Source organism: Fundulus heteroclitus, chromosome 17, assembly GCF_011125445.2.
Source record: "Fundulus heteroclitus isolate FHET01 chromosome 17, MU-UCD_Fhet_4.1, whole genome shotgun sequence".
Taxonomy (NCBI): domain Eukaryota; kingdom Metazoa; phylum Chordata; class Actinopteri; order Cyprinodontiformes; family Fundulidae; genus Fundulus; species Fundulus heteroclitus.
The window spans coordinates 21,517,275-21,543,082 of record NC_046377.1 but is presented as its reverse complement, the minus strand read 5'-3'; the positions used below and the strand labels follow the sequence as shown (position 1 = coordinate 21,543,082).

Sequence of the window (25,808 nt, the reverse complement as noted above, 5' to 3'; positions counted from 1 at the left end):
CCAATGTAAATAGCTCTGATTAATTTGGAGGCCCAGTTTGAGCTTTTCTAATAGACAAAACACTTTAAGATAATAAAAAAGGTTGCAATATTGTGCTCTAATTCTTTTTATGTCAATCTTGGTAACAGGTGGCAAATAAATATCAACTGGATCAAGAACATAATGCAGCAAAAAAGAGTAACTTAAACTAAATGAGTGTTAAGATTCGGCCTGTTCTGCAACCAATATGTAGACTTCTTAAAAATATGAAAATAGTTCAACACAAGCCATGTGGGTGACAGTCAATATTTGGAAGAAGGTGCTTTGCTCAGATAAACATGGAATTGGCCTTTTAAAAAGCTATATAATATTCTTGTATATCCTCCCCCAACACACTATACTCAAAGAGAAACAGGGTGGCGACAGGAAGCTTAGCTGATGGAAGGATGGAGCTAAATACAGAACAGTCCTGAAAGAAAAGCTGTGTATGGCTGCTTGAGATGAGGTTCACATTCTGCAGAATTACCCTAAAAAAAATAGATAAAATAAAATGGAACGGTACTTTAGCTCAACCGATGAGTGCAACTGAGAATCTGCAGCAAGATTAACAAACTTTCCAATCTGAGTTTTAAAGAACAGGCAAACAGACGACCCATAGTATTTGTGTAATATGTAGAGCCAAAGAAAAAGGTAAGGAAATCTAAACCCTGAGATCGGTGGATTTAATACCCGAATCTAATTTAATAACTGGCTTATCCCATGAGGAGTAAACCTAACGTAGATGGAAGAGAAACTCAAGGTCAACGGATTTAATACAACTTCATTAACTGTCGGTTTCGTAAGATTTCCGGTGTGTACTTGTGGCAGATGGCAGTGATTGTAAAAATGGTGGCACCCTGTACCTTTAAAATACTTAACTTAATTCCTTTATAAAAATGGTCTCAAATTCCTACATTAAGTATCACAATTTCAGATTTTTTATATATATATATATATATATATATATATATATATATATATATATATATATATATATATATATATATATATATATATATATATATATATCACAGACTGAAGTGTTTTTTTTTTCCCAGGAAAACCTGAATTTAAATGAGAAACCACTTGTCTAAAAAAAAAAAACAACTGAAAGATTTGGTGTAACACAAAATGAATGTTTATTAGATCCTTATTTGGCATCTTAAACACATGAACTGTATTCATAATATTTGCATAAAACTCCACAGTTCTTGATATAAAAAAACAAAACAGAAAATAGCTCCTTATGCACACTGTCAAAATAAAACATTTAGTAATCCACAAATAATCAGGCTACAGCACATTTAATTTTAGGCATTTGGTAAACAAAAACAGAAGGGATATTAACATAAAAGATTTAAAATAAGAAACCGATAAGAGTCCTAAGTGTTCCCTTTTGTCTCTTCGTGTAAACTACAAATTATTTGATTTTGGTAAGCCAAAAAAATAAAATTAAAGTTCAGTTTTGCCTTCTGTGTACAAAAATAATTAATGACTGAAGCTCCATACACTCACAGGCCGATGTGGCCATCCTGTATGAATCCAACTAACAAACCAAGGAATGACTGACGTCTAGTATTAAAATGGCTTAAACTCTAAAGCAGCAGATTACAATGGTGAGGACATTTGTTAAAATAAAGAAAATAGATGTTTTTCATTTTTACATAAAGTCCCTGGACTTCTTGATGGCACAACAAAGCAACATGCTGAAGATCATTCCAAAAATCTGCAGAAAGACAAGTGGGGGGAAAAGGTGGAAATTATTTCTCAAATGATTTGACATGAACAGAAAACTTGACAAAAAGTATAAGAATAGTGCAATGAGAATAGACTTTCACCTGCAAGAGTTTCATTAAATTTAACTGTACATTTTTAGAGAATAGATTGATCTGATATGTTGATTAAAAAGACCAATACTGCATCAATATTTATAGCATTTGGGTCATCATTAAGGGTTTTCAAATCTGTTAATGTTCTGCTCCTCGTATTCCAAACGGGCAACATTAATATCTTTTGTTGATAAAACCATTAAACAAAACATCATTTGGCATCTTAATTCTAAGTTACTTTTAAAGATTGAATCTAAACATTTTTTGCAAACCATGAAATAGGTCTCATCCATATCAACATGCAAATTTTACCTTCTTACTGGAGAAGTAAACACCTAACATGACAAAAGTCAAACTTCTATATTTTACTAAAGAAGGCATCAGTTTAAGCTCAAACTCTTTCTATATGTTGCACTATTATAAACATTTTCCTTCAAGCTAATGAAATTTTTTTTTACTAATGGAAAGCTAAAAATAAAATAAAGGTCTGCTAAATTACTGCCATTACTCATGGAGAAACTAAGCTAAAGAATTTGCTAAATTAGGGTTTTACCAGTGAAAAGGATGAGTAAACATTCATTAAATTCGCACTTTTTACTTATAGAAAAAGTAGCCAAAACTTAGACCAGTTTATTTACTAATGAGTATGCTAATTTTATGTGTGCTAAATTATTATTTTTTTAACAAATTGAAAGACTAAACAAGCATTGTCCTTTAAAATCTAAATGGTGTACCAAATGTTGGTTTAATTTTTTCAGCTATAGGTTGGCGTATGTCATAATGTGGAGCATGGCCATCTATGCAAGTATAATTTATATTTATGTCCAGTTTTTGTAGGCTGCCAACCAGATATTTTTGGCAGAGCATTAGGATTACATATGTTAAACCATTACTGCACTGAATAATATTTAGTTTTCCTTCGGGATCAATAAAGTATATTTGAATTAGATTTTTTTTTTATTTGAATAACTTAGCTTTAAAAAAAAAAAAATAAAATAAAACACTGAATACATTTTATACTGAATAACCTTCCTTATTTGTTCACTGCACATATTAATCTTTATCAGATATCTGTAATTTAGTTTCGAAATGTCAGAATAAAATTAGCTAAATCTTTGATGATTAGTCATACTAGTAAATTACATTATGACTAGTCAAAATTGCATATATAATGGTAAGTCTAGATAGTTAAACAGCGGTCTTGCATTAAATTTTTAATCCGCATTGCTATTGGTTAAAAAAAAAAAAAATGTTTACGTAATTTGGATTAAACAGAGGTAGAGCTACCAACTTCAATCACTAAGAGGGCGGCACACTGATAGTTTTAGACAAAAGCAGGATTTCCACAAATATGCACTAGTTTGTCAAAAATAATGACCAGGATATGTAGACAGTACTTGTTAACAGTTTATTCCCTCCCAAAAAAATAAAATAAAAATACAAATTTGGGGTGCGTTACCCTTTAAGTATTCCTCTAGTTTCACACTCACCATAATGACTCCGATACCAATGCCAACTCCTCCAAGGATGTGCAGCTTGCTGTTGAATACCTCGTCAATGGCGGTTGGGCAGCTCTGTAAGTGAAAAAAATAAAATAAAATAAAAAGTTGTGTACAGAGCAAATCGTTAAGTTTCTTTTTTTCCCTCCCCCATCTTGGAAACCATTCGAGTGTCCAAAAAAAGCGCTATATAAGTTTGGTGTAGTAATAGAAATAATGGGCTTTATGCACCCGGATATATTTACAGTTCAGAGAACGTAATAAGTAAAAACCATTACTAACTCTATTAAGGCATGGCGCAGTCTGAAGAAAATGTTTGGTCAGAGTAAAAAAAAAAGAAATCTTTCATCTCTGAAAACAATGGTAGACAACCCAGATCTGACAGTAGAGGGCGCTGGTGATGATCTTAGGTCTTGGCAAGATGCTGGCATTACCAGGATACATGATCTTTGGAATAATGGAAAATTCAAGACATTTGAAGACTTAAGAACACAATATGACATTGTCTCAAGGGACTTTTATAAATATCTTCAGCTAAGCCATTACGTTAAAGCAAAAATGGACTCACTTGAGTTCCCAGAGGATTATTATTTACTTGAAAAAAAAACAACTATTGATTGTCATAAATGTGGGAGATTTGTGTCAAGATTCTATGCTGAATTACAAGCCCTAAGGAAAGATAATATGGAGAATTTAAGATCAACCTGGAATATAACTCTGAAAAGCACAACTGATTCAGAAGATTGAGAAGACATTTTGACTCCGTCTTCTAGAATGTTAGTATGTAATCGCTATAAAGAAATGCAATATAATATTTTACATAATGTACACGTCTTTATCAAGTACACACCAGGAAGTTTTCCAAATTGTCCCAAATGTAGAGTAGTCACAGGGACTACAATTCAGTTGACTGAATATGGGAGTGTAAAATTATAGAGGCATTCTGGCAAGCAGTATGTGGAGAAATTAGCTCTGCTATAGGACAAACACTTCTCACTAGCCCAGTCCTGTGCCTCCTTGGGTTCATACCCAAACATCTGGATACTCAAAGAGAGACTGTACAATTCCTATATATGTTGGCCAGAAAAATCAATAATGCTTAAATGGGTTAGTTGTGATGCCACTTTGATCCAGCAATGGAAAAACTTACTTTCTGAAGTTATTGTATTAGAAAGATTAAAATACTGTCTGAATGGTGAAATCTATGCTTTAAAAAAAAAAAAAAAAAGATGGGAAGGTACTCTCGAATACTTCAAAATAAAAAAATAAAAACAGTAATGTGAATCCGAATGATGTACATGTTCAAATGTATGTATAAACTAGTTACTTTTCTCAAATGATTGCTGTAATTTATGTACATGCCTCCGGTTTTGTTTTCTGTATCAGTGCTGTATACGGTTTGTCCCGTTTCTTTTTTTTCCCCTTCCTTTTTCTTTCTTTGTATAAATGTTCAAAATACCAAACATAATATTTCAAAAAAGAAGTCAAAATCATAATAAAGTACATTTACTCTTCAATGTAAATAGTTAATGTCAAAACCAATGCCTATAGATTGTAGTTTGCATTTTACATTGCACTCTATACTTTAGAAAATGGATGGATTAGTGTTTTTTTTTTTTAAATACACATTTATTTGGAAGACATCAGTGTTTCATGTTCCTGTCAGTGCAACATTACCTTGGTTACTAAGAGCTCCAGTCCTTCCTGCTTTGGACAGATGTCTTTGCTACCATCGAGCAGAGTTCCTGTAATGCCGCAGCAGCTCAGCTGTGAAAAAGAAACGGTTCAGAAAGAGTCTAAAATAACAGTTCTTTTTTTTCGATTAGATGATGTCTGGATAAAGAAATTAAAACTGGTATGAGCTCTCACCCCGTAGTGGATGGCGCGAAGCGTCTCCCTCAATGCTTCCTGTTTGGTGTTCTTGTAGTTGTCAAAGGTCTGCTTATAAAACTCAGTGACATCGTCTATCACCTTTAGAGACAAAAATTAAAAATGCAGATAATTTACATCAGATGTACAGGCTTCCCTTTACAAATTTGACATTAACTGATTATTTTCAGTCGCTTATATCAAAACAGAAACTGATTCGTTTAGCAGAAAGTGATACATTTCTGGTGTTTACTCCTGTTGATTTTAGTGTTTATGTAACGGTAATAAAAATCCTATATTTTTTTTAAATGATTTATGCCCAGGCTATAGCCTACACAATCCTATTATAGAATGCTAATCTAGCAGATTCCAGCAGTCATGAACACTAAAGGGAGCGGCATGAAAAAAAGTTGAGTTTTGCAAAGCTCAGAGTTTGGTTTGAATTTCCTGAGTTGGTACTGCAGTTTATTTATATTATTCTGGTTTATTGAGAAGCAGTGGTCCAGTGAGTGAGTTTTAGTTATACCTTCTCTTTGTTGGAGAGTCCCCAGATTCCTGCAGCCACTTCAGCAGCAAAAATGATGAGCAGGAAGAGGAAGAACTAGAAGAAGAAACAAAAAGTCATTTTTTTGTGTTGCGTCAAGCTGCATTATAAAGTCCTCCCATATAAATATTCCTGTTTGCAATTACACTTATTTGATGAAAGCAGTACAGAAAAAATAAATAAATAATTTCTTGTTTTATTACGACATCCGTCTGCAGCTCAAGAGGCGAGACTCACCAATCCCAGCATGCACGGCGACTCTTTAATTGCGCCACAGCATCCCAGGAATCCCACAACCATCATTAGAGCTCCAGCAGCAATCAGGAGGTACACCCCTATGATGAAACAGTCACCAAGGAGGATTATGGGAGTTTTTCCATGCTACAATAATCAGTGGGAAGCAAAAAGTCTTGTGTTCTTAAAGTGACATCTGTTGAAGATTCATTAGGTTTGAAAAATGTTGAAAGGATTTTTTCTGCCATAGTTATTGATCTGTAAACTATACAAGTTGCATTTTCCTAAAATAAAAAACATGTCAAATTTACATGCACATAGTATCTTCAGTTATATATAATAATGCAAAAGTTATTGACAGCAGTCTGTTATTTTTCCCCTGCAGCATTTAAAGCTCTGCATTTTCAAGTTATAGTTTAATTAAAAAATGAAAATGTACCTCATAAAGCCCATACCTGAAGCAAATAAATAATAAAAAAAAAAAAATTAAAAATTAAAATTACAAACCTGACCGATTGAAATCCTTGAGCTACAATCCACACCAAAATGTTTGGTCTATTTGGTTTTATCATCTACTCTTGTCAGGTTACTTTAGGAAAAATACAGACTTATTCAATGGAGTATTAAATTTTTTTAATTTTCAGTAACTCCAGCACTAATTGAGTAGCCTCGTGAGACCATCCTGATCTCGCGAGCTTTCAAGGTTTCACTCGCAGATCAGTCTGGATACTCTCCGTTGAAGAAAATTTGGAGCCGTTCACCAAACGAACGTCCAATCAGCGTTGGCTTTGAGGCGGGTTGAGGTGTGACGCAACGGGAAGCGCGTCAGTTCAGTCTTAACAGCATGGCGGCTTCAGCCGATGAAACTAGCGTTAGCGTGGCTATCGAGCAAGTTTTATCGGAATTACAGAGTATTCTTTGCTGAGCTAACGAGCCTTTACCTGCAGCAGCAAGAGTAGCTTGGCTTGTGGTTGTGTTTTCGTCGTCGCTCTGTTACGAGCGACGACGAATCTGATTGGTTCATTTGGCCCGTCTATCACCAACATAGGCCAATCAGCTAACCAGTATTTTCGCCCCTTCCCAAAATTACTTCAACGGAAGGTTTCCAGATGGATATGTGGAGCAAATCTATCTGGCGGAGTCAGGTAACTAATTGAGACCCGTTGCACAGAATCAGGTTTTCAAGCCCGTTTCTGTTCAATATGGTCATTTCCATTAAAAAAATAAAGCAAATAATGAAAATATATGTTTTTAGATATTGGAAAATTCATGAAATTCCTGTTAAATAAGCAGAATCTAAATAAACCAAGTTATTTTATGGAAAGTAAGTTTTTAACTTGGCTAAATGTATTCCTCATGTACATCAGTTTTAAAGCATTATTGGCATCAATGACAATACCCAAGTTGATCCCTCTGGGACAGTATAAGCCAGTTTAAAACAAAATTTTAAACAAAATTAAAACCTGTACCAAGTTCTGTTTTGAGCTATGTTCCCTTTAAAAGAAAAATGTTTTATGACATGTCATTTTCACACTGACTTTATTTACTTTTAAGGTTATGTTTGTCTGACATATCAAACGGCTATTTACCAAATAAAGACAAATGGCTGAAAAGAACAAAGTTTTGCAACCAACCTAATGTATACCTCTCCCTGTGGCATTAGACTAAACATTTACAAAATAATTAAATTAAAATTAAATAAGCTGACAATCCATAAGCTTTCCTGAATCTGCAATTTACAGATTTATTTATATTTTTGATCAAATGATTGGACGTCTTGTGACTTTATGTGCAAGCACACGAATCCTCCTCTCTAGAGCTGTTATTAAGATGTTTGTCATTTTATCCCCAGACTCTGTCCCGCTGCTGCCTACTTCTCCAGTCAGGGCGACGGGGGCGAAACACAAAGAGTCCGGGTGAGCGAGGGAGCTGCTCTCTGGGTCGGTCCCTCAGAGGAGTCTGAAATCTGGGAACAAAGCCTCAAGTGTCCAGCTGTGAATAATGACGGCTGTGTTAGTCGGGCTCCGCCGGGTCGCAGTAGACCGGCCCGTGTAGCGGCTCCCAGAAAAGGCGTCTCCTACTGCTGCTCTGTGTCTGTCACACCCAGCAAATTCACAACATTTCTACCGGGTTAATTTCAGAAATCTGTTACCAAAAGCAGATCCTAAGTGGAAAAAGAAACCCTCAAGTCTTAATTTCGCATCAGAAGCAATAATTTTAAGACAATGAGCTTTATTTTGAAAGTTGAGTTTATCAAATCACGTCAAGATAAATATCTTCTGTCTTAATGTTGAAACAGGAGGTTCTTATCCAGGGAAACATCTTGTAACTCCTTATAAGCAGGAAAATCCGCACTTCCTACAAGGTTCAGTGCCACAAGGGGGTGCTCATAATAAAATAAATATGCAAATATTTTTTTTGGCAGAGAACAAAACCCCCAAGAAAGGAAATCAATGTTTACGATTCTGGAGGAGGACTGAAGAGCCACAGAACCCACGCGGGTCTAAGTCCAGTAAGAAGTTTCAAAAGTCGGAGATTATTTGGGTTACCAGGTTATGTTAGTCTTGGTTGAGCTGACTTTGGGTCAGACACAGCGGACCATCTGCCACAATACAGCAATTTCCTCTGGTGACAAGTTTTATGGAGATTTCAGGGCGTTGTACTGGTCCACAGTAGCAAAAAGAACCAATGTGCGCTTTAATCACTATGATAACAGCCACAAAGTATTAAGAGGAAAGACACCAGAACCAACAATGCAGACGGCTCGAAGGACACTATTAGAGCAAAAACAACCAGAAAAAAAAAACAAAAAACAGAAATACTTAGTAAAAATAAAATTTTTACTCTACATGTTTAATTCCTGAAAGATCACTTTTTACGCCTAGATTTAACTAAGCAAATAGGTACGAGCCTCCTATTGGATAATTACTGCATGGGCGGCCATCTTTCATCTGGAAGCAAGTTATCTGACCCCAGCTGATGCAACGAGCAGCTTCTCGTTTCTTAACCATCTTGAAAGACGCATTCTGTGGCCGTGGAAAAGACGTCCATTTAAAAAGGGTCAAGTCATTGGCATGCATCAAGCAGAGAAAATATCTAAAGAGACTTCAGAAACTACTAAAACTGGGTTGAGAGCATTATTAAACCTGCTAGGGAGCATCAAGATTGGACTCTGGAGGAGTGGAAGAAGGTCACATGGTCTAATGAGTCCAGATTGAGTTGGGGGTGCTGCAGTTGTCCAGGTTCAGCTAAATTATGAACTAAAAGAATGAAGCCAGCTGACGACCTGAATATACTGAATGACCAGGTTATTCATTTTTCTTCATATTCCAGGATAACAACACCTGGATCCATCGGGCTCAAATAGTGAGAGTGGTTCTAATAGCATTAAGCATCTTTTTAGCCACCAGAGTCCAGACCTTAACTTTAACTTTGCATAGTGGTCAGACTCAAGAATTTGGTGTAAACTTAATGCAACGCTGGGGGGGGGGGGCACACCATAACTGGCCAATTAAAAAAAACAAAACAAAAACAAAGGCTCAAATCTACTCAAGCATGTGAATATTAGATCAACTTTTGTATATAGTCTCTATTACATGTTCTGTATGTTTTCCGTGTTTGTATCTTACTGCTTGTATTGTTTTCTCCTGAGGACATGGTCTGCAAATTAGCCATTAGCTAGATGACCAATGAACATGGCATTGGTTGCACTTGTAGCAATGTTTTTTTTTTTGTTCTATCCCCATCAAATAAACTTAATTTGAAAATAAAATAAGAACTTTAAGACAATGCAGACACAGTGAATGTCGTCAAAGCTAAAGGCGGTCTATCAAAAATATTAGAGTGTGACTGTTTTTGGCTAGGCAATGTAGATTATAATTTATGGAGATCCACCTGTATAAAGAGAACCCCCCCCCCCTTTTCTTAGCTGTACTTTTCATTAGGGAGGCAAGTCTGTAAACCGTACCAGTGAAGAAGACAGAGGGGGACTCTTCTCCTTCGAACAGTCCTTTGGTCCTGGAGTCGAAGCGCAGCCAGAGTCCCACAGCCAGCACTGCAGTGCCTCCAAGCTGCAAGAGGAAAAGACATCGTTAACACGTGTTCTCTTCATGTTTAGACCTTTTAAACTTCATAATCAGCCGTTTCTACCACCAGTGCATTTCTTAGGTGTAGTTGGAAACAGAAAATACTTACATCTTTTATATTCTTAGGAAATAATCATGAATAAAAAAATAAAAAAAAGTGGAGAAATTTACAATTTATCCTAAATAAAAAAGTTACTGGAGCCTTTAATCTGTCAGGACGCTGAAACTAAATTTCCCTCTACAGGGATGTTATAGTTCATATCTATATAATAACTGTACGATTGTTAAATAAGCTTGAGTCCTTGTTTCCTTTACTGTTCAGATGGTGGATCAGCCAATCAGCTGCTTCGTTTTCCACCATCTTCCTGCTTCAGACGCCATTAGGTCCACTAAATGTCCTCACTACCAACGTCGTTTCACTTTAGCAGCTCTCTGAAGGCCTGAGATGCTTAGTGAATAACTTTTATGTTAGAATTAAAAAGATTTTTTCCTAAAATGACGTCACTAAGAGCCACTTTCATTCTTTGTGAATACAGGCACAGGTTATTATCAAAAGGTATTTAAAGTGATCCACAATATCAACACAACAGAAGCTCTCTGGTTTTAGACACTGAAGAGAAGATGGTTGTTCACTTTTGCCCGGTGGTGTCGGCTGTGACTCCTGATCTGAGAGCAGAACCACCCGAATATTTGAAGCAACTGAAGATGGGAGACGGGCTAAAGCTGTTTGTAGAGAAAGTGAACCGGAAGGGGCTCAGGACTCAGCCTTGTGGTGCACCTGTGTTGTTGATAATGAAAGGAGATGGAGTAGAGCGGAAACTGGCTTATCAACATCACAAAAAACTTCATTACACAAACTCTTGAGGAATCCATAGTAAAAAAATGTTGAACAGCTACTAGAAAACAGCCTGATAGCAGCAGAAAAACAGGTTTTATGTTCACGGTTAGGAGAGGCTATCGAAGAACAAGTCTAACAACAGAGAGAGTAAAGCAGCGTGGGGACGGACGTTAGGATGTGATAAAATCAGGGAGGGATCCTTTCCGTTTTCAAACGGGCCGTGAACAATTACGGCATTTCCCCTTTTTCCTGCTTCCCATCCACTAACATAAGAGGTGGGAAGCATCCTTGGAGACAAAGCCAGCGAGCCAAGAGACGGAGCAGATATAGGTGTGATCATAGATGCGATGGAGGACACGAGATAAACGAGGGGCTTGCTTTGCGCTCCTGCAGGAGAACGTCCAGCCACCGGGTCAGGACCGCGAGCACAATCACTTCAGCTGTGCAGCAAGACAATGACCCGGAGCACAGCAGTAGCAGGGCTACCTCTAAACGACTCAAAACAAAGTTTTAATGCAGCCAAGCCAAAGTCTGGACTAGTACCCCATTCAGATTCAGTAATACGACCTTAAGCATGTTGTTCATGCTAGAAATCCATCAAACATGGTTTAATTAAAACACATTCCTGCAGAGTGGGTCAGAATCACTCAGACGACTCAAACGATTGATGTCAGTTGTTGCTGAGGGAGGCAAAACATTAAAATTTGGTGATCTGAAACAAATTTGCGAAAAAATAAAAAAACCTTTAAGGGGGTCTAGACTTTTCCATGCCACTGTAGAAGCCTATAAAAAAAATAAAAAAGGCATCGAGTTGCTGCCATGCAATTGGCTGATTCACGCTTGGCATTAATCCAAGAAACGTACCCTTGTGTTTAAAAGAAACACTTTTAAATAACAGTAGTAATTTATTGTGGTTTTTCGCTAACCAACCGTTCCTCAGCCTGGATTAGGCATAAAAACAGTGATCTCTGCTTCCTCCACACAAACACGCCTCTGAATGATTCACCGTCGGCTCAGCAACCGCACAACAGCTGACATCACCTTTGTTGCCGTCCAATTAACCTCACCAACATCCCTGACGTCTGCGCTGTGGAAAAGGGAGTCTGGTAACGAGTCACGCCGCTGCAGGCGAGCAACACTGAATGGAAACGAACGAGCCGGGGAGTGGAAGGTGAAATCAACTGGTGTTTATAAGGAGTCAACGTTTCTTTTATCTAGACAAATGGCTCAGATTGTTCAGTTGCTTCCAGGTCACATAGGTGCATCAGGTGGAAAGGCAGGATAAAATGCTTTCTAAATCCCTTTCAAAAAGATCTACAGTGAGAATTAATCACACATGGCGACAGCAGACTAAGCTGTAACCTGCAGACAGTTTGTGTTTATGTCCCTCCTCCGTTCGTGTCGTCAGCCGAGTGTTGCAACCTTGTTAAGCAACCGCTGAGTTATTTGTTGCCTTCTATGCAGTTATCCCATCAACATCCCAAACAAAATTACCCTCATTTTTATGGAAAACAGGCAGGAAGGCCCGTGACGCCGACGTGGATCCCGTTTTTGTTTTTAATTAGCACCATAACGGTTATAAACTCCCTCAAAAATCCGAATCCGTGTTATTTGACAAACAAGGAATTTGACTTTGGTTGCAGTTCTCTCTCAAAATAGACGTTTTCAACACAAGAGGGAAATAAAAATGAAGGTCTAAACCTGGGCTGTCAAGCTCATCTCTATAATGTGCCACTTTGGCATTATGGAGACATTAAAAAGGGACGGTTTGATTTCATAATTTCAGTTCAGCTCACAGAAGTATAAAAGAAATGCACAGTAACAGAAGTAGCACCATTGGGCTTAGTTTAGCTACCAATAATTAAAAAAAAAAGTTGATATTTGGATGAGTTACACTTTAAACTCATCATTCTGCGTCACTGTTTAAAAGACGGATATGTAGAAAGAGATTATGCATGGATTTGGGCGTGAACAAACTAGCAACAAAAACATGATTTTTAACATGTCAGCCAACGTGTTATGCAACTTTAGCCAAACCGTTTTAACTTTAATAGTTGGTGTCGATCAAGGCGCATTTCCAGAATAATGAAATGTATGGCTGTTTTTCCCCCACACACTCCAAACCTCAGGGTCCCTTTCATCCATTTTACATGAATCCACTGACTAAACAAAATCATGCCTTAAAATCCTCCATTCAGAGGTAAAAATCCTGATCAGACCAAGATCAAATCAAATCTACCTCAGGTCAAAAAGACCAGACTGCTTGATGAACACATACGTGATGCACTATGAATCAGCAGTGAGTAAAGATTTCAACACTAGACACCATGAGAACATAAGAAAATTGCGGTTGCTCATCATTCTGCTCCAAAAGGAAAATTACCCAGCACCACTCCCAGCAATCTGTCAGCACGACATTATGGCATCAGGGATTTACCGGCGAAGCAGTCAGTCATCCGTCAACGCCTCCAAACGTGCCGTTCAATGCCAGATTACTGGCCATCTTTGTAACAGATGTCAATTATCACTCTTGTTCTCTTAAATGTTCCTTTCTACACCATAAAAGTAAAAAAAAAAAATTATAAACATTCAACAACTATTTATTAACGAAGAAAAACATCACTGAACAGGACGGTTTGGTTTTGACATGGAGTTGATGAAATGTCACCTCTCCTGTCGAACAACCAGGAACCTCAAAATGAAAGTTGGAGAATAAGCTTTAATTCTTCAAAACTGCAACAGCAATGATCCCACGACCTGCTAAAAGGATTATCGCTGCTCCAAGCACTTGTCGGACCGCAGAACCACTTCCTGATCGGGAAGTGGACTGGACGGGCCTGATGCAGCTTATTAACCCACAGAAATGTCTGTCAGTGGGTCGTTTCTGCTAATCATGCGCTCTCCACGCGTCACATTAAAAGACAGAACGGGAAGCTGAACGTCCTGAATGTCAACAGCAGATCATGGAACATAATACGGTGTTAATCTAAAAAGTCTTTCACACTGAAGGCCCTCATTAGCCCTTAGTAAGCGCAAAGGGACTCTGGAGCAAACACTAAAGGAGCTGAAACCTTTAAACGTGAAGAATTATTAAGAGGTCTTACCCAATAAATGTTTTTATAAGGAATAAACTAAAAAAAAGGCACTTTTGTGTTTGCCTTTGAAAATGACCAGTTCAGACATTGAGCAGATTGTGGGAAAAGTTTGCAACAGGACCGAGCTAAAGTCTCTGAGTAAACAAGCCGATTTAAACTTGCTTTTTTTTTGCCTGGTTACATTAGAGCTTCGTGTGACGTCACCAGTACAGAACTGCTGGTGAAACCTGAGATTATACTCAGAGCTGGTGCATTTAGAGTCAGGAAAGTCAGCGAATCTCTTCTCCGAGCCTCCGACACTCAAATACAGCCAGTTAGCAGGAGCAGGAGCTTTCAGTAGGTAATAAATCTGCCCTCAAAAATCACATTTTACTCTCGTTTTAGTCCCAATTTGTCCAAACTTAAATCTACAGGAGCATTTTTTACACATTTCCAATTAAAATGATCTTATATCTTAAGGCTTGATGTTTAAAACTGAAATTCCTGTTGAAATCTCTCAAATATCCGATTGAAATCAATCACAAAAAATGGGTCAAATGTGCTTGAAATGAGCTGCAGCATCACATTTGGATCAAAACAGCTTTATAAGCAGGAAACTTCTGCTTGAAGGAGGGAGATTCAGAGATTTACAATCATCCTAGAAGGTCCAGAAAGCACCAGCAGGGTCCTGAGGCTTGTTGCCACCAGGGCAGAGCTTGATCAGCCATGATAGGAGGTGGAAGTGGGGATAGAAGACCACAGAAGACACCACTTCCCCCCACCTAATAAATAACCCATAAGTTACTGGGTATTCCTGCAGGAAGCACAAGATTGTCCAAACAACCGCGCTCCATTGGTCATCTAGCGTGTCAGAGAATCCAAAAGATTAAGAAGCATCAACGCTTAAAATGTTGGTTTAATTGTTCTACAATGACCCACAGGAACATAAGAACATGCAAGCCTCAAAACAGTTTGCCCCTTAACGTAAAATTCTTGGATCCGAGCTTTCATTTGTACAAATATCCGTTAAAACTACAAGTCTTATCCTTTAAAACATTAATTATAAGCCAGAGAAGTTGATTTGTAAATAATCAGTTAAACAGATATATAGATTTTACTGAAGGGCTTCAAAGTCATCAAGGAGTCAAAATGTTTAAGATCAATATCAAAGATTATCTTAGGAGTGATTAAAGGGAGAAAGTGTGGTCTGACGAAGCTGATCCAGGCTAATTACTGGGAAATCTTTGATAAATTCCCAGTTTATACCCAATAGAGCAGAAAAGCTCAACGGGTTTGGAGTCAATCAGACTTTTAGTTGGAGCTCAGTGTCAGGAGATGATATTCACGATAATACAGACTCCCTCCTAACGTGAAAAACAAAAAGATCTGACGCAACACCAATACAATTCAGAGAAATTATAACATTTCTGACGGATGTTCTCGTACATTTTTACTAAACATTTTAGTTTAAAGGGACAAATGCGCAGAAAGCTGTAATTTGGAGCTGCTTTGGTTAAAGCAACCTGGGATCCATCGGGTTTATTCATTATTTAAGATGTTTTCGCAGGTAAACAGCCCTCTGACATCAGTCACAGGGTCAGAACTGGGCGTGGCTTCTGACCTGGGCGATAAATATATATCATATCGATAAGAAATATTGATAATTAGCAGTAAATTGGTCATTTTATGCTCTTGCTTAGTGGCCCGTTTTTAAATACAGACACTGAATTCAAACTCAACCCTTAATTAAAGCAACTTTTTTTTAAAAGAGTAAAAAGTGTGCTCTCTGAATTCTTTGGAAGGGGCGGAGCTTAGTGGTGACGCAACATTCCTGGGTCTGCGTTGTGATTGGTTGAGAGGATGTAACGCCTGAAATAACCAACATGGCTAGAATGCTAAAGGAAGAAAAAAGGATTCTATTTAACTTCTTATCGACCCTTTTCTCCCCCATCAGCGATAAACATCTCTGGATCAATATATATATCGTTATTGAATTATCGTCCAGCTCTATGATTTCCATCATCATGACTGATAACAGACTTACTAAACACCAACAATCCCCGTTTCTACGCAACAGACTGGAAAACAAATTAAAGGCTTGAAAGTTATTAAAAAAAAAAATTGAGCTCTGACCATTTTTTCAAATTTCCTATTTGACTGAAATGGCTAAAGCGGGTTTGTAATTACTATAATTTGGGAGGAATAAACAAAGATATGAATAAATGGAGTCGTAAAAGCTGCCAGAAATGCAGCTAACATCTCAGGCTGATTCAGGTTTAGACCAAACATTTCCGAGAAGAAGAAAACGGAGAGATTTAGCTTCTCCTGGGGCCATTTAAAAGCAGGAAACAGCTTCATAAACAGGTGAAACCCAAACAGCGTTCAGAGTTCAGAGCCGCTCAAATAAAAGCCAAACAGTAGCTCCTGTTTAACCACAGCCGGCAGCTTCAGGTTTCTACATACCCAGAAGAGGAAGTTGAAGACGAACATGGCATATTTGACGCACGATAGTCCGTTCATGGCTCTCAGATGAGGATTTTTCCTGGGGAGAAAATGTGAGTTTCCAAGTCCGACTGGCTGGTGCGGGAAACGCAGAGTGGGAAAAGGAAGAGGAACCACACCCTAGTGTGGCTCACCTGTTGGGAGGGAAGGGGTGGGTGGAGACACACTTCCATGACTTTGATTTGTAGCTCAGACTGCAGGTGAAAACAATTAACAGGCTCCAAAAAGCCAGAACTGAGCCAGAACTCCAACATTTGTAAGGAGCAAAGCGCGACTCTGTGGCAGAGTCACACAGAAAATAAACCATGAGGGGCTTTGCTGGGAACTGTTGCCTCTGCCAACCTGGAGAGCGTAAAATATAGAAACTCTGAGGAGGGCGCATGACTAGTTAAACAGGTCTGCGAATATATATTGTAATTTTGGGATAAATTATTAATAATTTCAGTTTGAAAACATGTGTGACCGCCACTCTGCCTTTGCAAATGTAATTAATCTAAGTTCTCTAGCCTGACCGTGCATGTATGGCTCGAAAAACGCTATTACTCAATAAGACCATGACCTGGATGACTGAGAATCTTCACCAGCATATTATTCAATAAGGATAAATTGACAGAAATCTGCAAAATCCGCATATTATTTAGCAAAAATGTCATAATTTCGTACTTTTATTTGTTTAATATCAACAAAATATACAACATGTCAACCAATGTCTTCAGATATATTATTAGTGGGTAAAAAAACTTATTTGTCACAAACACGTCCGTGTGTGTCTTAAAAATATATAAATCCACCCGTTAGTGAATGGCTGGTTATTTGTGGCTTTATAATAGAATAGCTTTATCTTCACGACACAAATCTACAATAAGATTAAAAAGCATGCCGTGCAGATTTATGGATAAATTAAAACTGTTGATTTGATGCACCTGTAGCGCCTCCTGGAGGACGACAGGTCAGCCGGTCCAAATAGCTGTCCATGACGGTTGGTTTAAATCATTGTTTTTTTGCAGTGGGTCAATTATACAACATCTAACTGTAGTGGGTTTTTTTTTTTTAAATAATCCACTCAGGGGCAAAGACATTCTGGAAGACATTCTGGAAACTTCAGTAATGTCTGTTTAAAATATGACTAAATGTATTAATCCGACCCAGTGTAAATTAGAGAGATACACCATAAATGTAAACCCATTAAAAAAAAATTCTGTATATTTATTCAATTCTGGTAAAGAAAAAATTAAATAACTCAAACTTAAAATTGTAATAATTTCATGAACACAATGAGTGGATGGATGGTTTCGTAAATTAACCTAAATTCTCAATGTTTACATCAAAAACAAGAAAATTTATTGTTTGGTTTTCACTCCTGACTGAAGATAATCAGAGTTTTCTTGCCTGAAGGGGAGCGATTATGGATAAATTACATACAAAATAAAATGATTTATGATCTTATCAAAAACAAAAACAAGCTGAAGATGTTAAATGGTAAATGTTTATTTCCATTTAACCACTACTGATCCCGGCTAACCAGATCTAACTGTCCCTGAGAGAAACACAGATTAAAACCAAGATATTTGAGGGACGTTTTAGTCATTTATTCTTGTCTCCTGTTTCCTCCCTGCAGAGCTCTGCCTCTATCACTGTTCCTACAGAGGGTGTAAAAACAAGCTTGTGGTTCTTCTGAGAGCCGGGCCCCCGCAGGTCTAATCCTGGCCCTGTGGGGCGGCTGCAGGCTGAGGTAACAGGAGCTGCTCTCTGCTCCCAGCAGGCCCGGTTAAACCAAACAACGGCACCTTTTGTCTCCCAGCCGCTGCCGCCTGTTGCTCTCTCCTCGGTCACTGCTTAAGTATGCTGTCAGCCAGACTGATCAATACCTGATTGTTTATTGGACGACACCGAAATCTAATTAGGCTGTGATCTGAATCCATAAACAAATCGAGTATTTTCATGGCTAACGTTTATTTTCAGTCACTAACGTGGAAAAATGTGAATGTCAATGTGGGAAGGAATCTGATGCAGAGCAGAGAAACCTCTGCTTAGTTTCTCCCCCCTCAGATTTAAATAAATTTCTGTTGCAGTTCCTCCTGTGGGTGAAAGGACAACCTGGTTCAATACTGCCCCCTGTGGAAACTATCTGAACTCATAAAAGCCCAACAGGTGGCTCAGTTGAAGATGAATTTTTAAATTAAGCGTACTTTAACGCATAATTATCATAGAGGTTGGTTAAGATAAGGGCTGGAATAAGATATGTAATTTATTTTGTTGGAATTTTATATGAGAAACCAACACTTAGTGGGGCATCATGGAAAAATATATGTGTTTTTCATAAAATACTAAACTTTTTAAATAGAAATCTAAAGGATGTGGTGCACATTTTGTATTTAGTAGATTTACATAGTAATGTGTTAGAATGGCCCAGTCAAAGTCCAGACCTAAATCCAACTGAGACGCCATCCATGATATGTGACAGAGCCTAAACCTAAAGGGCTGTTACTTCTGGGCCTCTTTTTTTGTCACAGTTTTTTAACTTATTTTAACACATGACAAAAACAGGTGTTTTTAAATTATGATTGAAAATTATCCAAATCAATCTGTCTCAATGGGGAAAAAGTTATCGCCCCCTTTCTAAATTAGGAATAAACTGTGATTAAGCAGATATTTTTTGAAAAACTGAGTACGGTTTCACAAGCCATACCCTGACCTGATTACTGCCGGACCTGTAAAACTAAGAAGTAATCCCAGCAACAGGAAGTAGGTTTATCACTGATCAATTAAATTCAATGTTATTTATATAGCGCCTATTCATGAAAAATGTCATCTCAAGGCTCTTTTCACAGTCAGACTCCATCAGATCCTCCAGGTTGGTCAGAAAGTTTCCTCTCTAAGGAAACCCAGCAGGTTGCATCAAGTCTCTCCAAGCAGCATTCACTCCTCCTGAAAGAGCGTAGAGCCACAGTGGACAGTCGTCTGCATTGTTGATGGCTTTGCAGCAATCCCTCATACTGAGCATGCATGAAGCGACAGTGGAGAGGAAAACTCCCCTTTAACAGGGAGGAGAACCTCCAGCAGAACCAGGCTCAGTGTGAACGCTCATCTGCCTCCACCCACTGGGGCTTAGAGAAGACAGAGCAGAGACACAGAAAGCTCAGAAGCTCACATTGACCCAGGAGTACTTTCTATGTTAAATGGTAATAGTCGATGATCTGCCTCCCTGGATGATGCCACAGCTAACAGAACTCCAGACAGACCAGGTGTACCTTCTATGGAGAGAAAATGACAGAGAACAAAAAGTTTAAAGCTACAATGACAACAAACAATGCAGATTGGAGAGCAGTAGGAGAATTCAGTAGAGTGAGAGAAATAGACCCTGATGTCCTCCAGCAGCCTAAGCCTATAGCAGCATTAATAATCTTACTGTATTTACGCTTATCCTTAGCCAGCAGTTTCAGGTAGGATTCGATGTTGCCCGTTCTGGCCCCTGGCAGGCATTTGACTATGGTCCCTGGTGTCTCTCGTGCCACGTTTCTGACTATGGAGCTGCCAATCACCAGGGTCGGCTGAGTGGGGACAATCTGTTAGACATGCAGACGGGTTGGTGATGATCTTGGGGCTGGAATCTAGAGCTATACTTACTGCGTGTAGTCACCCAGCCGGCCTGGTTACCCGGCAGCTCGGGTGCTGCTAGAGGATCGCTACGTGAAGCTAATCTCTGTGGCTCCGCGCTAGCTAAGGAGCAGCTATCTGCTGGTTTTTCAACAGCAAGGAGCCGGGCCTCCAATTCTGACACCCTTGCCTCCAAAGCTACAAAAATAATATATTTATTATATGCACCATTATCACTAAAGGAGGCAGAGGAATAACTAAACATCTGACTCAGAGAGCAGGAGAGAGGGGGAGACTTAGACAGAGATGGAGAAGCTAACAGAAGGATAAGTGAGGAAGCCATTTTGAGGCTAAAGCTAGGCTAGGCTAACGACCTCTTACCATGACGACAATAGCAAACTGTGTGTAACACGAAGAGTTCCCAACTGTGAAATGCAGCAACAGAGAATGTGTTTTAAATGTGCTTATGTGTTAAAAACAGATAGATGCCACAGCAGAGATTAGAGGTAAAATCGAAAGAGTCTATAACACCAAAATACTATCCACACTGCGACAACAGAAAGTGACGCAATACGCCTTACCACAGTCTTACAGTAAATACCAATCTCTTTCTGAAGCTTGAAACCCAAAGCAAACAACACGTGTCTCACATTAACTAAAAAAAAACATCTTGATGATCCAACACTTCTAGACTGAAGGGCTGGAGAGCTGCAGGTGCATAACCATTAAACACCATCGACACGCCCCTAAAAAGCCTTTTCTTTAAACATGTTGAGTTTGTGAAACGTCGTAATCATCGCTACTCACTGTGGTCATAATGTTATGCCGGATCAGTACACCAATAAAACCTATTATTTATTAAACTACAAGTAGGCTACCACTGCATTTCATTTAATTTAGGTTAACAACAATTGTTCCTCATAGTCAGCCAATTAAAATCAACCCCTTTACAATTTTATCAAAAGTTTCCATCCTTTGCTGCAACAAAACGAACAATCCGCACATTCACCTGTTGTACCTATTGCTAAAACAATGTCATAGAAGTAAAGTTAATGTAGGTTAAAAAACAATAAGAGCATTATTTTAATTGGGCGTAGTTTTGCATTCACTCACCCAGAAGACAAAGTTGAAGGTAAAGAGGGCGTATTTGATGCACGTCTCCCAGCTGGATAGAGCGGCCATCTCTGCGGGGATCCTTTAACCTGTCGGCGGCTGGAAAACAGTCAGAGATCCAGCTGTTCACGTCTCCTGGTTCTGCTACGCGCTCCTGTCGCCTTCAGCTCGGCTCCGCTCGGGAACTTCCGCCAGAACTCGGCGGCAGCCTCGCCTCCAGCGGTTAAAACGGGGAGGAGAGCACATGACCCGACATCAGCTCCAACTCCCACAGAGGGACACGCGGGAAAAGAGAGATTTCTGTCTTTATTTCCCTCCCGTTCCTTTGTCCTTTGTTTGAACTTTGTTTCTTCTTTTAAGAAGAGAAGAAATAAGACGTGTTTTGATGAGGATAAACGTCTGAATGAGAGACTTTTAAAATGAAGAATAACAAAGTAAACAGAGAAATAAATTAACTGTTGATTGAAAATTAATTAACCGAGGTCCTTAATTAATTTCTGCATGGGGTTTGCATGTTCTCCCTGTGCATGAGTGGGTTCTCTCCGGGTACTCCGGCTTCCTCCCACAGTCCAAAAATCATGACTGTTAGGTTAATTGGCCTCTCTAAATTCTCCTTAGGTGTGAGTGTTTGCATGACTGGTTATTTAACTGTCTGTCTCTGTGTTGCCCTATGATAGACTGACGACCTGTTTAGGGTGAACCCCTACTACTTTTGTCAATAAAGTGTATTTGTAATTATTAACGTCAGGTAATTTTCATTGTTATAAATACCAAGAAAGCTCTTTGTGTGTAAAAGTGATAATACTGTTTGAGCAAATCTGGGGATTCTTTGATCAAAGAGTTGGTTTTGTTGGAAAAATTAGAACTTAAAATCAAACCTCTTTATTTCAGTATTTTTTAAACTTACAGAGACAAACAAGAAACTGTCTCTTTCTGTCAAACTGGGTCTTCTTCCATCCTTGACTGCTGTAGCTCTGTCGTCTGCCGAAGGTCTGCTGAACCAAACTGTCAGCAGCAGATCTTTAAAGCACGAGTATTTTCCAAACTTATGGAAATGTTTTCTTTCTTTTTTAATAGAAAAAAAACAACTAAACCATTTAAGGACTTTAATCACTGAACCAAAACACAAGATTTCATGTTCAGAAGTTGAACTTTGAGCCTCATTATGAGGACACAAAGGTCAACGGCAAGTGAAACCAGTGTTTGTGTGTCAGCAGGCTATATTCTCGCTGTCTGAGTGGGGAAACTGGACTGTTTTCTTCTTCTTCTGCAGAACAAAGGCCGCAGTGTGAATGCTCAGCCCACCATTGTTGTTTGCAGCTGCACGCAAACACACAGTGGCAGCAATGATGGAGGAGGAGGACGGGGCGCCTCAGCTGACCAGGACCAGAGAAATGCATCTGTGAAGGGAGCCAGAAACATTCTGCAACAATCCTGTAACATTTTTAGCGGAAAATATCACACTTGTGGGTACAATACTTTCTTAAAAATAATGTTCAGTTAAATTTTGCTGAATAAAAACTAAACGAATCAACATCTGATTGTCCTTGACGCATCTATAAATTTACCATAAAAACAACTATTTCAAGCTAAAAGATAAAGTAAATTTTCATATTTCATCAGTGTTTCTCTTGTTGTGTTGCATCATCCATCTTTACGAAGCGTTTCATTAGGCTTCCAGGTTTTAATTAACTTAATCTTAATGCAGCTTGAAGAAAAGGCTTCATTTCGGGGAAGTACACAAATCACAATCTTCTTCAATGTTACTTTAGTGTATCTGTTTCCCAACAGGGTCTGCATAAAAGACTCTCAGAAAGCGCTAAAACAACACTGCCTTCATCGCTGTCGTGGTGTGGATGTGAGTGACTCTGTTCATCTTTTTACTCAAAGCGCCTATTTAAGAGCTGCAGCCTCCACCCACCTCTGCCAGGGCAGTGGAGGAAGAAAAACACCCAATAACAACATTTCTAATATTTATCCCGGTTCAAATTAATCTATCATATTCCATACAACAGAATATATATATATATATATATATATATATATATATATATATATATATATATATATATATATATATATATATATATATATATAAAAATAATGTATGGGCTTCACATTTAGTTCACAAAAATACTGGTTTAACTTTAAGTGTCTGGTGACCTCTAGCGGCAGTGGGATGTAACAACACCCACAAAAAGTAGCGCTGGAAATATTTTAGTTTCTCTGTAAACGGTTAAAAATGAAGAAGATTGAATAAAACTATATCAAGTGCCGAAAAATAAACAATGATCTAATAAATAAATAAGTTATCCTGAAATCTCTTGGTCTCATTCTTAAATAAAATCGCAAGTAATTAACAATTAACAAACGAATTTGTGATTACAACAAATAAAAACTATATTAAATATTTACCTTTGAAAGTTTCAGAGGTTATTGCAAAAATTATTTTCGTTTAAGTTTGTTCCTGTGAAACAATATGAATTGTCCCTGTTGCCTGTCAAATAGACCCTGAAAATTTTAAAATGTTATGTTGATTTTAATTAATCAAGAACAAATTAAGAGTGCAATTAAATGATTTATTTATTTATTTATTTTGTAAGTAGTGTTAATTTTGGATCTTCATATACAGTCTTAAAACTTAATCAGGCTAACACTTGGTGTGTTTAACTGCTGAAACACTAAAATATCTACAAATATATTTCATTTCGTTAATGAAATGGGTTTATTTGTCATGTAATTTTAATAATAACATCTCAAAAAAATAATTAAATATTTATTCCTTTATTCCATTGTGGCATTTGAGGCAATCATTACTTACATGTGTGCACGTTTTTTCCCTAATAAATTAATTGATAAGTAAATAGCGGTTTATCCTCATCCAATCAGCAGCCAGATAAAGGCGCGGACCAATCAGAGAGCGGTGCGCTCTCTTGGAGCGTCTGCAGGTTCACCTGTTCAACTAAACCCGCTTCCTCGCTGCATTACTGAAGGAGGAACCGAAAGAATGGCCAGCGGAACCGAACCGTTGCTTCCCTCAACCCAATCCGGCAGATAACACCTCAAAGTCCCGCAGACGGCCCCCGGGGTCATGGCTCGGAGCGGATCCGAATTCCTCCCGCTGCTTCCCCGCCGCAACGCCCGGCTGGACTCCTTCCTGAAGCGGAACACGGAGCGGGCTCTGTACGAGCGGATCCGAACCTACGAGCCGTGCGTGGTGGTCTCTGACGTCATCAACAAGGTCTACATGTATGCGGTGCTGAGTGACGAGCGCGTGTACCTGGCGGAGTACCCGCCGCGCGCGCTCACCGCGGCCGTGAGCTTTGGGCGCGTGCGCGACATCGAGCTGGTGAGTTTAAAAAACAGGAGGAAAAAAAAAGAAGAGGAAATTAATGTTTTATAGTTAAAATTCAGCTGAAAGTGACGCGTTTTACCAGCAGGTCTGAAAGACAAGGGGATCAGCGGATATCTGAATGATCTAATACAATAATTTAAATGCAAAAAAAAAAAAAAAGGAAAATCAGTCATGATTTTATTATGTTTAAAAAAATCAAGGTCCTGATAAGGATTGAAAAGAAAAACAGAGGACTGGAAATGTTCGGATTTCCTAATTTTATTTTTGTTTTTGCGTCCAGACATGTTGGTCCATTCAACCTGTTGTCTCTGCTTCCTCATTTCAACTGTGGACAAATCCGACAGAGACCCACTGAACACTTTTCTATCAAGTACATTTGCTTCTCTACTTAAGAATGATATATTTGTTTAAAAAAAAAGATAAATAAGATGGTTATTTGTTTTCGAGACTGTTTAAAGTTGCTAGTTGAACTTTCTTGAGCTCGTACATTTGAAAGTTAATTTAAGAATGATTTACGATTCAAAATAAAAGAAATACAGCCGTTTCAAATCTAGAAGTATACATAAAAACTGATCTAGTTTTTATCTAATCAGTTTTCACAGCTCATATTTTAACTAACTCAAGTCTAGTCCAGTACAGGTGAAGTAAAAAGAAATCTGATCCAGAAAATCTTTTTTAACAGTGGAGATAAAAACTCTCCTTTCATCAGGAAGAAACCTCCAGCAGGAGGAATACGGGCCGAGGGAAAGAAGGAGGACTATTAAAAGACATTATGACAAAAAAAAAAAATTCTCATATCAAGAATAAACAGAACGTGTGAGGAAAAGATGCTCAGGGTTTGCAGCTCTTCAGGAGTCTGTCTTTATAACAGCATTAATACAGTGATGCTCAGTGATCCAGCTCTAAATGTATTTATTATTTTTTACTTATTATTATTAACTTTACTTATCACTTAATTAACTAATTTTAGGAAGGCATAATGAAACCATGTTTCCAAAAAAAGGTAGACATGATGTGTGCTATTGATGTGTCCTCTCTTTCCAAACGAGCTAATCGAAAACCTCTTTTTGGATTAGCCAAATAATGTTTATGATATAAAATTATTTCAAGAGTTAATCCAAAATGTAATATGTATGGCCTATATGTTGGTCATGTTACTTTGGGACGGGATAGTACTAAGTTTGGTGATATTACAGAATAAAAGAAAGTGGCCCTGGAAACCTGTACGATCGGAGAAATTCATTAAAAAAA

At 38.2% G+C, this 25,808-nt stretch overlaps 2 protein-coding genes across 5 annotated transcripts in view; one reads left to right on the top strand and one right to left on the bottom strand.

Annotated features, from left to right (window-relative positions):
* Positions 1-1,133: 1,133 nt before the first annotated feature.
* LOC105937146 (CD9 antigen) lies at positions 1,134-21,408 on the bottom strand. Of its 2 annotated transcripts, none has more exons than XM_036149185.1 (8): positions 21,203-21,408; positions 9,961-10,063; positions 5,997-6,094; positions 5,742-5,816; positions 5,216-5,317; positions 5,024-5,113; positions 3,338-3,421; positions 1,134-1,744 (listed from the first exon to the last, which is right to left on the bottom strand). In XM_036149185.1, the coding sequence occupies exons 1-8, from the start codon at positions 21,269-21,271 to the stop codon at positions 1,679-1,681; spliced, it is 687 nt and encodes a 228-aa protein (XP_036005078.1). In that variant the 5' UTR covers positions 21,272-21,408; the 3' UTR covers positions 1,134-1,678. The 2 variants fall into 2 exon arrangements, with proteins under 2 accessions (XP_036005078.1, XP_036005079.1); XM_036149186.1 differs by lacking the exon at positions 21,203-21,408 and adding an exon at positions 16,454-16,642.
* Positions 21,409-24,064: 2,656 nt separating this feature from the next.
* c17h12orf56 (chromosome 17 C12orf56 homolog) overlaps positions 24,065-25,808 on the top strand; it is a 31,087-nt gene continuing 29,343 nt past the window's right edge. For 2 of the 3 annotated variants that reach the window (XM_036149299.1, XM_012878277.3), the window contains exon 1: positions 24,065-24,551. In XM_036149299.1, coding sequence (XP_036005192.1) covers positions 24,294-24,551 — 258 coding nt within the window. In that variant the 5' untranslated portion in view covers positions 24,065-24,293. The remainder of the gene's footprint in view (positions 24,552-25,808) is intronic. The other variant, XM_021324409.2, reaches the window with a different exon arrangement.

Excerpts from the sequence above, each read along its gene's own strand:
- LOC105937146 (XM_036149185.1), bottom strand. The coding sequence starts at position 21,271 with ATGGCCGCTCTATCCAGCTGGGAGACGTGCATCAAATACGCCCTCTTT. Across the intron at positions 5,318-5,741 it reads GACTCTCCAACAAAGAGAAG|GTGATAGACGATGTCACTGA; the intron begins GTATAACTAAAA and ends TTGTCTCTAAAG. Across the intron at positions 5,114-5,215 it reads TTCGCGCCATCCACTACGGG|CTGAGCTGCTGCGGCATTAC; the intron begins GTGAGAGCTCAT and ends TCTTTTTCACAG.